Here is a 17,411-nt window from a genome sequence, read left to right as displayed (position 1 = left end):
CTATGAGCCAAGATTCCACTTCAAGCCCTTCTGTTGGATAAAATATCTCCCCCCTGCTACGCTATACTTTGTAGATTCTGACGTCGCTTTTAAGCACACTGGTGCAAAGCTTAAAGCGATTGAATGACATTCGAAAGACTACGTATTTCAGTGTTAAACAAAGTTGTCCACGGAGAGTATTCATGTTCTTACAGAGGCGAGTATGAAGAAAATTCTCTTATGGGATGTTGCACCGTGTAGTATGGTAGAAGTCTTCCTACGATTCAGAGGTGCTTACAGTCTCTGCCATCAAGGCGATTGCCATGATAATGAATCTATAAAACGGTCTTAAATGAGTGTAGCATTTTAACAAATTTTGCACTATACGCTATATATATTGGCAAATAATGTTTCAACCAAAAACAAGACTTGTGGAAATATTAGATTTCGCGGGAAGTTTCGAAACTTGCTCTTCAGATGTTTTGTTGTAGTTGGGAGACTGGCCGCCATGTGGTAGCACTGCCACCGTAATGACGGTCGGTATGGTAGAAGGGATTTGCAGCTGGCAAACTTTATGTGGAAATGATAGGAGGCGGGTCTTTGTAGTGTGTGAGTGCTTTGCAGACGGCATGTTTACTGTGTGAAGTTCTTGTTTATACACGCAATTTTTAAAATCGTGTGATCACTTTGATGTGTTATTCAAGGAATGATGCGCGTGGCTGTCGTAGTATACCATATCGACTCTGTCCACAACATCGGCGTGGAAGGTGGGTGCAGAGAAATCCGTAAGATGGCGAGAAAAAGATCCTGAAGTTGACAGAACGTTTTGAGGTTATGTTGAAGTTCCTTTATTGCAATATCCGTACCGCTCCCACAGTACAGTAACAGTTAAAGCCATGAGATGAATTAAAGTGCTGCAGTGTTGTGAGGTATTTTGTGCGACACTATGCAGGCAAAGAAACGGTATCTTTTAGTATTACTGTCATGTGCTTTCTTAGCGTACTGTTACTTCGGAGGATACAGGTTGAAAAGTGAAAGTGCGCGATTGCCCTATGAACATCTTTCCTCTTATGTGGATATAAATGAACAATTCTATGATCGTGATTTGGAATCTTCACCTCATCTGAGACGCACGCAAAGGTGGACGAGCAATAATAATAATAACAACAACAACTATGTTAATAGCAACCAGAGGTGTCGTATGGAAACGTGTTTCGATTTTAGTAAGTGTCGTGGTGAATTTAAAGTGTACATTTATCCCCAATCTGAAGAATCAGAAACTGCTACAATTTTAACCCCAAGCCCATCATATCAAAAAGTGTTGAATGTGATTCAGGAATCGCGTTATTATACATCAGATCCTAGTCAAGCCTGTTTATTCGTATTAGCTATTGATACATTGGATAGAGACACTCTTTCAACTGACTATGTTCGAAATGTACCAGCCCGTTTGCAAAAACTGAGGTTATGGAATGAAGGTAGGAATCATGTTATATTTAATCTTTACTCTGGAACATGGCCTGACTATGCTGAAGACAATCTGGGTTTTGATCCTGGGATGGCTATATTAGCAAAAGCAAGTATGTCCGTTACAAACTTTCGACCCGGGTTTGATGTTTCAATACCTCTCTTTCCCAAGAATCATCCAGAAAAGGGAGGTGAGCCTGGTTTTGTCACAACAAACAATTTTCCAGTGTCAAAAAAGTACTTGCTTGCATTTAAAGGAAAACGCTATGTACACGGTATTGGTTCTGAGACTCGCAACTCATTATACCATCTCCATAATGAAAAGGATATTGTGTTGGTGACAACATGCCGCCATGGGAAGAGCTGGAAGGACATGAAGGATGAGCGGTGCGATGAGGATAATGCAGAATATGACAGGTAAAATGCAACAACTAAACTTCCATTAAACTTTAATTGTAGGACATATTGAAGTATCATTTAGTTATAATGATAAGTTAAGGTAGTTTTATCAGTGTTTTTGTTGGTTGCAATGCCAGGTGGACTTGTGGGTAGATATTTTCAGCCCTGAATATGGAGACAGAGTATTTCTTTGAAACACTGGCATCTGATTATAAGTGCACACAGCATAACATCCCAAACGTTTTGACATTTACACGTTCACGGCTGCGTGGACCTCGAATCCCTTGAGATAATTTGTATTCGTTGTCTTTTAACCATCTTTGTAAACTGATCATCATGACAGTCATTATATTAGAATGGGAAATCAGTTTCTTAAAACAGTGTTTTGTTAAAATTTTGATTTATCAATTATTACTTCCCTGAGAATCTCATCTGGAGGAGCAGATCTTTGCCTTTATGGAACCTGAAGGTTCGTATGAGCCCACCACTGGTTCTTATCCTGAGTGTGTTGAATTCAGTCTACATATTTTTTTTTTTTAAGATTCATTGCAATATTATCCTTCCATCTTTGTGTGGGCCTCAAGTTGTCTCTTCCATATAGGTTTAGATAAAATAAATGTTTTCAATATATTACAGAAAACTGGCTATAAATTTGAAATACTTTTGTTTCATTTTTATGTTCATGAATATTGTTAACTGTCAGGGGTGGGATGTTATGTGCGACATTGATCTGATGATATTTTGCAGTCGTGCAGCAGGACTCTTATGCCATTAAGAATCATATTACTTTTGTTGTATGAGTTAGCTGAATGGGTCAGATATCGTATATACCAGTGGCATTCAACCTTTTTTGTTCGCGTACCCCCAGATATAATTTCTCTTCAACTTTGTACCCCCAGAGTTGTTGGTGTATAATTCAAGTTATACGTAGTATATAATCTACATCTAAAATAAATTAAATAAATTGCATTACTGATTATTCAGTGTTTATCATAATTTTGTTTTTTAAATTTCACGTACCCCCTAAGATGTCTTCGCGTACCCCCAGATATAATTTCTTTTCAACTTTGTACCCCTAAATTTGTTGGTGTATAATTCAAGTTATACATAGTATATAATCTACATCTAAGATAAATTAAATAAATTACATTACTGATTATTCAGTGTTTATCATAATTTTGTTTTTTAAATTTCACGTACCCCCTAAGATGTCTTTGCGTACCCCCAGATATAATTTCTCTTCAACTTTGTACCCCCAAAGTTGTTGGTGTATAATTCAAGTTATTATAGTATATAATCTACATCTAAAATAAATTAAATAAATTACATTACTGATCATTCAGTGTTTATCATAAAATAATATTTTTTTTTAAATTTTACATATCCCCTAAGATGTCTTCGCGTACCCCATGTTGAATATCACTGGTATATACCATAACCATGCATTTATGTAGATTTTTTGTCCAATTATATGTTATGTCTTTCATATTAAAGCCTTAAAGAATAATGACAAAATTTACCAACATACCATCAATTAAACTGGTTTTGAAGTATGTATAGATATGTTATGATGTGAACGAACGAGACACAAAACGTGAATCAGCTATATATAATAATCGTCCGAAAATTTTTTGCATTGTCGTATATGTCAGAAACAATAACAAATAGAAATTAGGTTTTTTTTAAAAAAGAATTAAGGTTATATTTTGTAAGCCCTTGATATTATTAAGGTTAAAAGCTTTCATATGTATTCAGAGCAGTAAAGATTAAGGTATATAAAAATAGTTTTTCCAGTTATCTGCGTTGCCATAAAATATTTCTTTTACTTTGAAGGAAGAACGTGAATTGAAAGCATTTTGGTAAATGACAATATTTATACTTCAGTTGTATTTAAGAAGTATGAAATCAGCTAAAAATGTCTGTGTACCAGCTTTTTAGAAGTGATTTCATCATCAGGGCATTGAAACTACATGGCTTATTATCCCAGAAGGCTGTCATCTTCATTATCAGTGCCTTGAGAACCTTAAATCTTTTCGGTTGTAGCGTCATGATATTGACTAGGTGGTAGATTTCTGTCGTGATAATTTGTGTGCATCCAGTCTGTTCAAACTTCATTTGGACCCCCAAGCCACTCTCAAACGTTCATCGACAGCCTGTAGTCCTCTGTGGCTTGTATGAAATATGTATGCAATTTTGTTAAACATGAAAAAGTGTAACATGCAAGAATGAATATTCATAAATAGAATTTTAAGTTTTAAATCTGATATTCGTAAAGTTTTTTTTAATAGAGAAAAATATTAAAATTTACAAGGAAACCTGACTCTACATTCAAACAGTTTTCCATCAGAAGGTACACCCCTACATAATGTAGTCATTACACATTTTGTTGTTGAATGATGACATTGTGATAAAGTTTATCAAGAAGGTTAAGAAGTGTGGTATATATTAGTGCAGTCAGATGATAAACTTTGTTTGATTTCATATAAACCTGGGTTTATGCCAGCAGTCGCATTGGTTGTGAGGCGTCCTCTAGCCGTTTCAGCTCTTATATGGTTATGTCACTGTCATTCCTTTAACTCTTGCTTTGTTCGTATGATTTAAGAATCGGTCTTATCTGTCGACACAAGAACGACGAGGTTTGTCTTGTTAATCGATTGCCAGTGAAGGGGTTTAAACACGGAAAATGCGATGTGATTTTTGAGGAATTAACTGGAATTTAACAGGTCTGTGTTTTGTGACAATTCGATGATGTGTCGTGTACACTGTATTTAACCGCAGACGATAATCCATTAGCTTTCATAACAACCTTGTTTAAATTCTACACACAGTGAGAGATAAAAGGCGAAGACTGAGGCACAAAAGCCAGGAAAAAAGAATTAAAAATAAGGAAAACACGGAAAAAAGACAAGAATAATGAAGGAGCAAGATAGGAAATAGAAGAATTTACAGGATATAATAAATAAGTTAATAAATTAGGTAGATCGCAACTACGGCCGGTAACATTGCACAAATTTTGCTTAATAAATTGCCTGGTTAAATTATTGTCTTTCTGAAACAGCGTGCCCATTCGCTCTGTGCTATTCTCTGCTTGCCTGTTGATTCTTTCTCGCAAAATCCCGTGTTATAGCCTGAATTTAATTTTTATTTAAACGACTCGCCCTGCTAATTAAGGGGGAAGAAGAAATTCTGTAGTGTAGCGGTCGTACACATTCGTCTACAAGGAATTTTTCCGACAGTGCGTCATCTTGTACTGTACCCCAGGTGCTGTGTAGGAAGGAGGGCCACAGGCCCTGCCTTACGACAACAGGCAACGGCATTTCCATTGTGACTCATTTACCTGAATGACATTTTTGTGTTCCAACACCTGGGGATTGAGATTGCTTTCGGTTTTGTAAACTACGGAAAAAAATATTCTTGTTAATTGATGATTTGAGGTAATCATGGCGGTGAAGATGGCGACTGCAGTCTTCTGGGTTGTGATGTAATGCGAAATTGTAGATTTTTACCAACGTTTTGGGGAAGTTTTGTACGAGAGTTCATAGCATCACAGCCCGGAAAACCAGACTCGACTTTTTGATAATTTGTTGTACTGTGCTCCTTGGAATCTGTCAGTGATGAGATGTTTTAAATTAATTAAATTAAATCCGTGGCGTAACAGCTCCAGAGAGCCAGAGCCGACTAGCTTGACTGCTGGCCTCGCGTTCACATGCCTAAGCAGAGGTGGACGATCATCCAACCAGATACAGAGTGACGTGTGGTCAGCACGACGAACCCCCCAGCCATTGCTAGTTTTCATGACCGGATTACGCTAACCATTGTAGCTCCACAATTTCCCATACACCGGTCGAAAATCTCATGAGAAATGTTTTTCCCTGAGACTCGAACCAGCGCGCATTCCGTATCGCCGGTCCGAATCGTGATGCCTCAGACCGTGCGGCTACGGCGCGGGATGTGATGAGATGTTTATGTTTTTAAACAAGAAAAATAATTGAACTAATTCCTTTGATTCTGACTGTAAACAGCGATTATTTCCTTAAACAGCATTAACCATTATAATCTCTGTAATATCGAAACTTGTGTTTTCTTTGTGGTACGGACTGAATTCTTAACTTCTGCTATGAACGGTTAATGGTCTACGGGTGAAAAATGTGTCAAGCGAGAGGAGAATAAGAAAGAGAAGGAAACAAACGTGATGAATGAAATGCAGAAAAACTGAGTTTAAAAGCTGTTTAATATTTTGAGTAAAAATGAGTGGCGTTGCAGTGTTCTGTGTTACCGACATGTTTGTTCAGCGCTGTTTGCTTTTCTGCTCCACGGCTATCTCTCTCCATTGTGTGCACAGATGTATTTGGAAAGAGATAATTTGGCACCGTCCTCGCACACTTAGTCTGGTTTTCAGTATATCTTCTCTTGAAAACACCAGGTGGGAGAGCTTTCGACTGTCGTATTCCAGGCCGTCTTGAGCCACCATTTTTCTTTAACTGTATTGGAATGTTCACATGCTGATTAGTTCTTCGTGTAATTATCAGCGCATTTTATTATGGTTATTTAGGCCATGGTTCTTATCTTATGAGGAAGTAGGGAAAGGGGCTGAGACAGACAGATAAAGTGATTCCACCTTTCCTTATAATACGAAGGAAATTTGACAGAAACAAACTTGTTTGGTTTTTAACGTTATATTGCCTATATGCTGTTACACAATTTTTTTGAACCCCAAAATCTAAATTTGTGTAAATTCCATCTTGTTACTTGTTCAGCGCGGGCTGAGTTAGCACCTTGGGTCTGTTCGTATATTCGAGTTCTGTGCATCTGATAAAACTCAGCGTCGGCTGCCTATTGTACTTTTGTTCTCATCTAATTTATAGGATGCTGTGGTACACGAGATTATTAGGAAATTAAAGATGAAATCGACTATTTTATTTCCATTATTTGGTACTTTAATGACAGTGGCTTATCTTGTATTCAAGCGAAAGCGGATATTATTATTCCTGTTATATGTAGTCGTTATATAGCGCAGGGAAAAATGAACAGCTGATTCATGTTGCAAAAGTAACGAATCGAACGCATTTATCGGTTTCCTTCAGCTTGAGGGAGTGGTGACTAGACATAGTTGCCTCTCCGAGCGCCACTTTCATCAACAGCTTCTTTCCTGTCGTTGTCTTATACTTCGTCTTTATCTTATTATTCATTGTCGTCGCCTGCATCCACATTTTTCCATTGTCACTTTTATTTTTCCATTGTTTAGAATTCTTTACCTCCTCGCCGATATCATGCCTCCATGAATCTGTGCTTAGGTACCAAGAGTAAATGTATCTTTGCCGTTTTAATTTTTACCTTACGAAAGCAAGCTGTACGTTTCTCCTCTCACGTTGGATATTAAAGACTAAATGACTTGGCTGTCTGTCTCGTCATGATGTTCGTGTTAGTTTATTGTTCCGCATTTCCGGTGGATGCTTTAGAGTGTCACGTAACTGCGCATGGAAGCATCCAGTGGTAAATAGAAGCATGCGTGTGTTGCAGCTGGTAATAACTTTAGCTAACTGGCAGAATCGTTATGTTAATTTAAATGTGGTCTGATGGTATCCTAGGTTTTTATATGAGCTCAGTTTTAATTATCAAAGAAAATCTTGCTGTATTTTGTTAATGACGTAAGTCTGGATCTCATTAAGGTCTACCAGTTTTGATACATTTTTCGATATTTGTTTAACGGAATATAAAAAGTAAAAAAAAAGTTTTACTCTGTGCAAGATGATATCTGAAGTGTAATTGGATTTGCAGCAGTGTACTTGTATCTGCCATAAATGGATCACGAAGACCGGCGAGGAATGCAGAATAGCGAATAGCTGATTTGGAAAATAATATTAATTCCATTTGTTCAATTTCAGTTTAAGCGTTACAACAGTTTTGACAGGAAAATTAATCAAGGCCGCTGCTTTATTTCGATAATTGAAGAGAGATAATTGATGCAAAGAAACTCAACGTCGACCAATCGTACGATGTTTATAAAGTTGCATGTGTTACTGTGCTTTAGTTCGATGTGGTTCAAGGACCATTTTTGTACTGATATGATCTGTTATTATCAAGTCCTCTACATAAAATGGAAATTTATCGGAACCATAGTAAAAGTTAGTTAGGTATTGAAAATATTGACATTTCTTTATTGTGGAAAGTGGGAGAGAATGGGAAGGTTATTACGGTTTATTTTTACAATCATTCGATTCGAAAATTAAATGTTACGCCGTTTTAATTTTTACAAGCACTTATTTTCCGGGAAGCAAACATTTTTGCTAATGTCGGGTTATTCGTAGGATGTTTGGAATCGGTTGCTGGTCGCTTTGTTCTACAGTTTATCCACAATTTTGTGTTTGAAAACAAAAAATTAAAGGAAAATGAAACAAAAACATGTAGAAAGGAAGGCGATAACCAGACAGAAACGGAAAGAGGTGAATAGGAAAGGAAGTCACATATGCGTTTTGCACAGAGGTCGGACATTTCATCTGTAGGATGATTGTGTTTTGTATGATGAGGGTGATGCAAAGTTTACATGTTACAAGGGAGATTCAGTGAATATGGAGAATATTTGATTTTTTTTTGCATGGTTAATAACACTTACGTAATCGACAGAGGGATGGATAATGGGTCTGTTAGCGACCCATTTGCACAGAGACGTAGTCTCCTCACATCTTCGAAGGAATACAAAAATTCACATGGTTTCTCCTCAGAGAAGTTTATGTGGGTGGATTAAAAGCGGTTGAAGCAGAGTTGCTGCTGATACCTAGTCCACCTTAATCTACAGTATGGCCAGGCCTAAGCAGCGTTGGCAACCATACAATGAATATATTTCAGTATTGAGAATATTTTAATCTCTCCTGTATGTCATTAATTATTCTTTTGTGAACATCCTTTCTGTTTCGTCAGTAGGCTACTTGATGAAACAGATGGCATCTGGTCGACGTGATCAGAAATTATAAGCTGATATTCTGATTTGGCGATCTGAATGAAGAAATATTTATCTGAATTTATTAATCATGAAAGAGATCCATTCGTTCTAAGTGGACATTCCTGAAAGGCAATAGTTCGTCATGTACTAATAAACTGTGCGTTTTATAGGGAGATCAGGCGTGTGGAAATTGATAGGTTTTAAGGGCATTCCTTTATGTTATTTGCAGAAAACCAACTGATCGCTGAATCCTTCCGTGTTGTTTGACAAATAAGTTTCCACCGCAAAGAACAGGAAGGCAAATGAAGGACCTTTATTGAATTTAATTAAAACTCTAAACGTAAAATTTCTGAAAGAGTAGCTTGTCGGTTCCATTCATATAACTGCTCCCTTTTGATACAGTGACAGATAAACTGCCATAACGAATTTTTCGTCGAGTTACGAGAAAATAATTTGACAATCACCTATCACTTTTCTTGTGTATGGTCACAAGTAACTGAGGAACCAATCTGGATATAATTCAATAAATTTTGTCGAAGTATTCCCATTTTGGTTTAGTTAATTTCAAGTTCAGTAAAGGCACGGGGCTACATGAATATTTGAGGGTACATCATTTGAATCGTTGACGGATGTTGGTGAAACTTCACATAAGGCACGTATGGGTCTAAATACACTTTTGGGCTTATCTTACTAAGAAGTACGTTCATCTGTAGGCATAGAATGAACGCGTCTATAAGTACGGCCTGCCTATAATTGCATTTTAAGTTGCCTATATATAACAGATTTAGAGCTGATAATTACTACAGTAGCAATACTTATTTGTCATGCGCCATGAATAGCGTTTTCCAATCTCCTTCGGTCGCCCTGCCCTCTTACATGCAATGGACAGCGGATGGCCGTCATGCGTAAACGAAACGCGCCTTTGGCCACTCCTGAGGGCGCATTTCCTCTTTCGTGTCTTATGACGAATCCTTGAAGCGTTTCGTATGATGTCTGAACTACAATTTGGAGGCAACTGGTGTAGGTTCGTTCTCCTTCCGAAGCTTCAATTTGTCTGAATTTTGCACCATAACGACCTCCTCTAATTCCGAAAATGATGGTGTAGACCGCCCGCTGATCAGAGCTCACTCACCTTACTTTTTCGCTTACACCTTGCAGTCGAGTCTTACTTGGCCATTTCGTAAACATTTATGTTCGCTTGAAATTCAGCATTGCAAATTCTTTATTGTTACAATGTAACGTGTCTTATTCGCATTTCCGGGCATTGTGCGACGTTTTTGTGACAACCGATATTAAGAGTTCAATAAGTTGAAGGTTAGTCATGTAGAATTTGAGGTTTTCGAGGCGGTTTTTGATTTTTGGCGCATTTACGCTGTCTGCGTAAGGCAACATCCAACCGCTTACGTGTTGAGGCCGAGGAAATCGTAGGGACTGGTTTGGTAATCGACTTCTGGGTCGTGGCCCTCCCGAAATCGACGCAGAAGCCGCATGACTGCACTTGATATTGCTCGCGGCTGTGAAAGTAGGGAGAAAGATCACCGCGCTCCTTTATAACGATTTGATTCGCCCTTGTATTGATTGTGCTGTTGTCACGATCGTTGTGGCCAGGTCGTGACGTAAGTGACTACCTGTTAGTGCGGTTTCTCGGTAGTCCTGTGTTTTAACTCGGAGACCACCCTCCTTTTAGCTAATTGAGGAACTCCGGTCTCTTATAAATTTCGGTTTTGTTCTCTCCTTACTTCTTTATTTACATTTATCTTTCCTTTTGTTTTCTATTAATGTTTTTCTTCTCCACTTCGTTTGTTCCTTTTGGCATTTCCTTTCGTCATTTTTTCTTTAAGGGTAATGCGGGCGGAGCTTTGAACTAAATCCCAAGATGCTGTGACGTGAAATTCGCCGCACGTTGAACATTTTTAGGGTGCAGTTCGTACTGTACCTCCACGTTCCGTTCCCGCCTTTACAGTTTGGTGTTTTGTACAGGGACGTTAGTTTGTAACGTTTGATTTCCTTTGTGATGGATATTGCAATGTAATAGACACGTCGGCTTGGATTATGTTGCTGCGTCTTCACCCCAATATGTCATGCCTAAGTTATTTCTTCATAGAATTTTCAGCAGTTATGGAGAGAGTCTCAACTGTTTGAGAAAGATTACTTGAGAAATTTATTGCAGCTGAATTTGTGAATGCGACAAAGAAATTATAACACTGAAGATTTCTGTCTTCTGGGTTGTTTTGCTGTGTAGTCTGGTCGATGTTTACCAACGTTTCAGAGGTCATACTGCCTCCGTCATCAGGGCGATGAGTATGAAGATTTCTGTCTTCTGGGTTGTTTTGCTGTGTAGTCTGGTCGATGTTTACCAACGTTTCAGAGGTCCTACTGCCTCCGTCATCAGGGCGATGAGTATGCAGATTTCTGTCTTCTGGGTTGTTTTGCTGTGTAGTCTGATCGATGTTTACTAACGTTTCAGAGGTCATACTGCCTCCATCATCAGGGCGATGAGTATGAAGATTTCTGTCTTCTGGGTTGTTGCGCTGTGTAGTGTGGTCGATGTTAACCAACGTTTTAGAGGTCATACTGCCTCCGTCATCAGGGCGATGAGTATGAAGATTTCTGTCTTCTGGGTTGTTGCGCTGTGTAGTCTGGTCGATGTTTACCAACGTTTCAGAGGTCATACTGCCTCCGTCATCAGGGCGATGAGTATGAAGATTTCTGTCTTCTGGGTTGTTGCGCCGTGTAGACTGGCAGAAGTTTACCGACGTTTCAGAGGTCCTTGCTGCCTCTATCATCAGGGTGACTGTACGTCTACCAGACTACACGGCGCAACAACCCAGAAGACAGCCATCTTCAGATTCACCGCCGTGGGAACCTCAAATCCTACAAATTATAACACTGTCTGTTGTTTGTCAGGGGAAGGTAAGTTGGAACGAAAAAGCCATACGTCTTAATTACTTTCTGAATATCACCAAGGCTCCTCCGAATGTCTTGTAACACGCCGAATTCAGTTAATGATTCGTTGCGCTGCATTTTCAATGACAACGCCATAGTCTGTAGGCGGAATATAGCCCCATCATTTTGTGACGTCAGTGATATCCTTTCGCGACTGTCGTTTTCACTTTACTCTCCATTCTTTATTTTTATGTTAACTCTTATTCCATTTTCCCCCTACCACTACATTAGCTTCCTGTTCTAGAACCTTTCATTAGCTAATAAAAGCTAAAGCAGATGCAAACAGCATTAGGACCTTATATTACAGTCTAATTTTGTAGAGTAACGAAGGGTACTAGAAAAACGGTATGGACGGAGGAACATTGAGGGACCATCTACGTACTAAAACAAGACGCACAATGCATGAAAAATACATTCCAGAGATTTAGGAAGCTGATTGTAGCTCAGCCCAACTTTTCAATTTTCTCATCATCGTCTACCATTCGAGTTTGGCAAAGGAATTTTTTTTAGCGAATTTGTACACGAATGTGTAGAGCAGATTTGGGTAATCAATGGCTTATGCCCATAATAGATATTGTTCAAACGGTAGGGATTGATTTTAAAGTACTATCCAAGATGACTCTACGCCGGTATCTCGACACCGATCGTCTCGACGCCTGTCTTCCCCATGCCAAAAACTAGATTCCAAATAAAGCCAAGAATAGCCTCGGGGCTCGATACTGAAAGATGTTGGCAAACCAAAGCCGAGCGTCGCGTTGCCTGTTACCGTGACGCCGACACAAGAGGTAGAATCAGGCTGTGAACGACGTCGACAACCCGACGCCGAGTGTCGCGAGACAGTCAGTATTTCTCTCTCGCACTGTAATCTAATCGAACCTAACCTAACCTTGGTGTACATCGGAAGTGAACTTGGACTGGGCATTGAGACAGGGAGCGTACAGTAGTAGTCTAGGCCAGTGGTATTCAACCTGGGGTACGCGTACCCACGGGGGTACGTGAAATTTAAAAAAACATATATTTTATGATAAACACTGAATAATCAGTAATGTAATTTATTTAATTTATTTTAGATGTAGATTATATACTATGTATAACTTGAATTACACACCAACAACTTTGGGGGGGTACAAAGTTGAAGAGAAATTATATCTGGGGGTACGCGAAGACATCTTAGGGAGTACGTGAAATTTAAAAAAAATATTATTTTATGATAAATACTGAATAATCAGTAATGTAATTTATTTAATTTATTTTAGATGTAGATTATATACTATGTATAACTTGAATTATACACTAACAACTTTGGGGGTACAAAGTTGAAGAGAAATTATATCTGGTGGTACGCGAACAAAAAAATTTGAATACCACTGGTCTAGGCTTCCGAGGAGTGACGTTAAGTCTGAATTTAAAGAAGAGTTGTTCACACTAAGTGACAAGTATGCTGTCTCTTACATCGGATCCCCTAAGAGCAATACCATTATACGGACTTCAAAGTTTCGTATATTTCCTCCCAGATCCACGCTTCTGCGATGAAGCCTGCTGTTAATCCATGCTGCATAAATTTAACGTCTCCCCAATTACTTAAGGCTGGGGATATGAAGTACTTTACAACCCCACAGGCTTATCCCTCTATATTTTTTCATACCCTTCTACCCCTTACCTCTTTCGTCTAACTATATTTTTTTAGAGACAGGAAGATTGCACACCCTCTCCGTTCTTGAAAACCCGCACGAACAGTAAAACTGCGATGCGCGAAATTAAGACCTCGTATGAAAAATGGGGTCAGGCATACTTTATGTGTATAATTATTTATTAATAGACATGAAAACATTTGTGTCTGTTTTATTGGGAAGAAGACGGCGTTCCAGGCTGAGACTTGTCGGGGTGGCCGAACACATGGGCAATAATCAGTTTTAAAAAGTGCTGTATCTGCGTAGCCGCTGATGCAGGCAGGAACATGCGTCTGTTATGTGTTACTTGGTGCACTGGTACAAGATCAACCACGGAAGAGCATTGGACCTACGTCGTGATGCACAGATATTACCACAATCATTTTTCCGCTATGCATAAATCCTCGGAATGAGGCGAGTTTCATGCAGTTTATACCACACTGCGTCGATTTGTGTTCTTACTTCATGTACAGATATCGAAATTGAGTTTAGTGACAGTTTACTGTGAAATCAGAACTGTGTTCTCGATGCTTTAGAGCTAAGAGTTCGTACAGCTCGGCCAGTAAAGTGACAGGAGTTTGGCTACCGGTACAATCAGGAATTTTTCTCTTTGCCTTCGTGTACATACCGACTCCGGGGCCCATTCGTTCCGTTATTTAATGATTGATCGTAATGAACGTTTCCAAACTTGATCCATTGCTGATACACAAATCCTTATTAATAATGAACGTAAGAAGGATGAATACGTGAATCAACACAGTGGAACACTGACTGCATTAAATGATTGAATGTCAGTGAATCTTGTATGATTTGAGGTTCTCACAGCGGTGAGTATGAAGATTTCTGTCTTCTGGGTTGTTGCGCTGTGTAGTCTGGTCGATGTTAACCAACGTTTCAGAGGTCATACTGCCTCCATCATCAGGGCGATGAGTATGAAGATTTCTGTCTTCTGGGTTGTTGCGCTGTGTAGTCTGGTCGATGTTAACCAACGTTTCAGAGGTCATACTGCCTCCGTCATCAGGGCGATGAGTATGAAGATTTCTGTCTTCTGGGTTGTTGCGCTGTGTAGTCTGGTCGATGTTAACCAACGTTTCAGAGGTCATACTGCCTCCATCATCAGGGCGATGAGTATGAAGATTTCTGTCTTCTGGGTTGTTGCGCTGTGTAGTCTGGTCGATGTTAACCAACGTTTCAGAGGTCATACTGCCTCCGTCATCAGGGCGATGAGTATGAAGATTTCTGTCTTCTGGGTTGTTGCGCTGTGTAGTCTGGTCGATGTTAACCAACGTTTCAGAGGTCATACTGCCTCCGTCATCAAGGCGATGAGTATGAAGATTTCTGTCTTCTGGGTTGTTGCGCTGTGTAGTCTGGTCGATGTTAACCAACGTTTCAGAGGTCATACTGCCTCCGTCATCAGGGCGATGAGTATGAAGATTTCTGTCTTCTGGGTTGTTGCGCTGTGTAGTCTGGTCGATGTTAACCAACGTTTCAGAGGTCATACTGCCTCCGTCATCAAGGCGATGAGTATGAAGATTTCTGTCTTCTGGGTTGTTGCGCTGTGTAGTCTGGTCGATGTTAACCAACGTTTCAGAGGTCATACTGCCTCCGTCATCAGGGCGATGAGTATGAAGATTTCTGTCTTCTGGGTTGTTGCGCTGTGTAGTCTGGTCGATGTTAACCAACGTTTCAGAGGTCATACTGCCTCCGTCATCAGGGCGATGAGTATGAAGATTTCTGTCTTCTGGGTTGTTGCGCTGTGTAGTCTGGTCGATGTTAACCAACGTTTCAGAGGTCATACTGCCTCCGTCATCAAGGCGATGAGTATGAAGATTTCTGTCTTCTGGGTTGTTGCGCTGTGTAGTCTGGTCGATGTTAACCAACGTTTCAGAGGTCATACTGCCTCCGTCTTCAGGGCGATGAGTATGAAGATTTCTGTCTTCTGGGTTGTTGCGCTGTGTAGTCTGGTAGATATTTACCAGCGTTTCAGAGGTCCTTGCTGCCTCCGTCATCAGGGCGATCATGACGGAGGCAGTATGACCTCTGAAACGTTGGTTAACATCGACCAGACTACACAGCGCAACAACCCAGAAGACAGAAATCTTCAATGAATTACTTTGATAGGGTTCCTATGACGTACTCATTTTGAATGTGCAAATCGGTCAGGTGTCTCCTTCATAAAAGGGAATATTTAATAGCAAGAGACTTAAAGGTCGCATGTCTGATAGACTTGTAAAGGAGTCAAGATCGTGGAGGTGAAGTAGATACGCATTGTTTCATGACAGAAGTCAAGGTAATGCATCGTTAATGTGAACTGCTCACCTTGCAGGAATAAGTTGAAACCCGCGTTCTGTTATTTGTTATTCTGCGAGGTTGCCATTCGTTATCGGCTCATGAAATTATGTAACCTCGAATAAGATGCGGTTGCATAATTATGTGTCCTTAAAGTAACTTTCTGATAATAGAATTTGAATATTCGATACTGCTGTTATAACAGCTCATCATTAGGTTTGATCATCAGCTGCATTAATATGGAGGTAACTGTCTTCTTAAATGTTGCACCGAAAAGTGTGTACCGACGTTTCAGAGGTGCTTGCTGCCTAAGTCTTCCTCATGGTCTGCAAACTTCTGTCATTCTGCATGGCGCAACATTCCAGAAGACAGTCTTACTCATCGCCAGACGCCGAGTTTTATTCTGATATGAAGGAGGGGGATATCCTTACTAATATGTATGTTTATTGTGTTCCCCAACTCCTCCAACAATCGAGGGCATACTACTTTAAACGAAGCCACGGCTTCAATATTTTTTAGTTGTTTATTCATTAATCACTCTGCCGTTGAATGTGACTTGTATAGTAAGTGCTATTGAAAATTTATTGAAATACATCCAATAGACACAGAAGGTCTAAATTCCTGATAAAGGGAGACCAGGATTTGCGCCGGGTAACACACGAATGCGTTATTGCTCTGAAAATACGTGACAACGTGCTGGAACTACAAATAAAATTGGATTGACTAATTGGTTTAAATGAAATAATCTTGTTCAACGGACTGTAGATTGCGGCACAAATCATTAAGCATATATGATAATAACGATTTTATTGATTTAATAGTTTAATAACATTGATTAATTGTTAATTAATTTACTCAGCAGCAATACATGTTTTATCAGAACAAAGGATTGGGAGTGCGCAGTGGCTGGAACTGCTAATTGGCTTTAAAGGTGTTACTGTCGGGTCATTCGCTAGGAGAAAACGTAATCACTATTTTATTGGAACAGTTACACTAATCTCCTCTTATTTTACGATGGCGACTGATTTCATTAATACTGGCAAAGTCCACTTTCATCACCTTATTCTTCAGACTAAAAGGGGAAAACATAGTTTCTTGCTCCAGGCAGGGTTAATAGATTCAAAACAATGCAATTTATACTTTCAAGGTAGCGAAATTGGCTGTTAACGTTCTTTTATTTTGATTTCTCTTAAAAACATACATAAACAGAGATTAGGTTTTAATTTAGGTTTTGTAGAAAGGTAAGCAAAAGATGATGTGATTCAGTACGTACAGGTCTAATACTGATTTAGGATTTTTTAAAAAGCGACGTGTATCAATGGTATGTATTTACATAATAAAATCAAATGCTTGTTTGTAACTTAATTTAGGATCCGATATTTTATATTGTAACAGGGCTTCGAAAAATATGACTATTTTTTGATAAAAATGCTAATGTGCAATCTAAAATAGAAATATAGCGGATGCATAAAATCTTACATTTAGCTTGTGGTTTGGCAGCTATAACCGTTGGTCCCACCCACGCGAAATTTTGTTCGGAGATACACGACACATTTTTATGTCCGAACATGGCGATGTTGCGAAACTTCTAGGCTGTAGGGCTGTCTTTTAGCTGTAAGGTAGTTTGAATATGTTATATTTGAAACTAGGTAATTAAATGGCGTATGTATGATGTAGGCGTCATGTTTACTTCCCAGATTTTATTTTAATATGCACAAAGT

The 17,411-nt window shown here is 39.1% G+C and overlaps 1 protein-coding gene across 1 annotated transcript in view; it reads left to right on the top strand.

Moving 5' to 3' along the window:
* Window positions 1-512: 512 nt before the first annotated feature.
* ttv (exostosin glycosyltransferase 1 ttv) overlaps window positions 513-17,411 on the top strand; it is a 172,108-nt gene continuing 155,209 nt past the window's right edge. The window contains exon 1 of the mRNA XM_087342657.1: window positions 513-1,863. Coding sequence (XP_087198783.1) covers window positions 926-1,863 — 938 coding nt within the window. The 5' untranslated portion in view covers window positions 513-925. The remainder of the gene's footprint in view (window positions 1,864-17,411) is intronic.

The sequence above is a fragment of the Zootermopsis nevadensis genome, unplaced genomic scaffold (assembly GCF_977971745.1).
Source record: "Zootermopsis nevadensis isolate Lab colony 2312 unplaced genomic scaffold, Znev_1.0 Znev_ptg000003l, whole genome shotgun sequence".
In the NCBI taxonomy this organism is placed as follows: Eukaryota; Metazoa; Arthropoda; class Insecta; order Blattodea; family Termopsidae; genus Zootermopsis; species Zootermopsis nevadensis.
The sequence above is the reverse complement of the archived record's forward strand: the minus strand, read 5'-3'. Positions and strand labels throughout refer to the sequence as shown.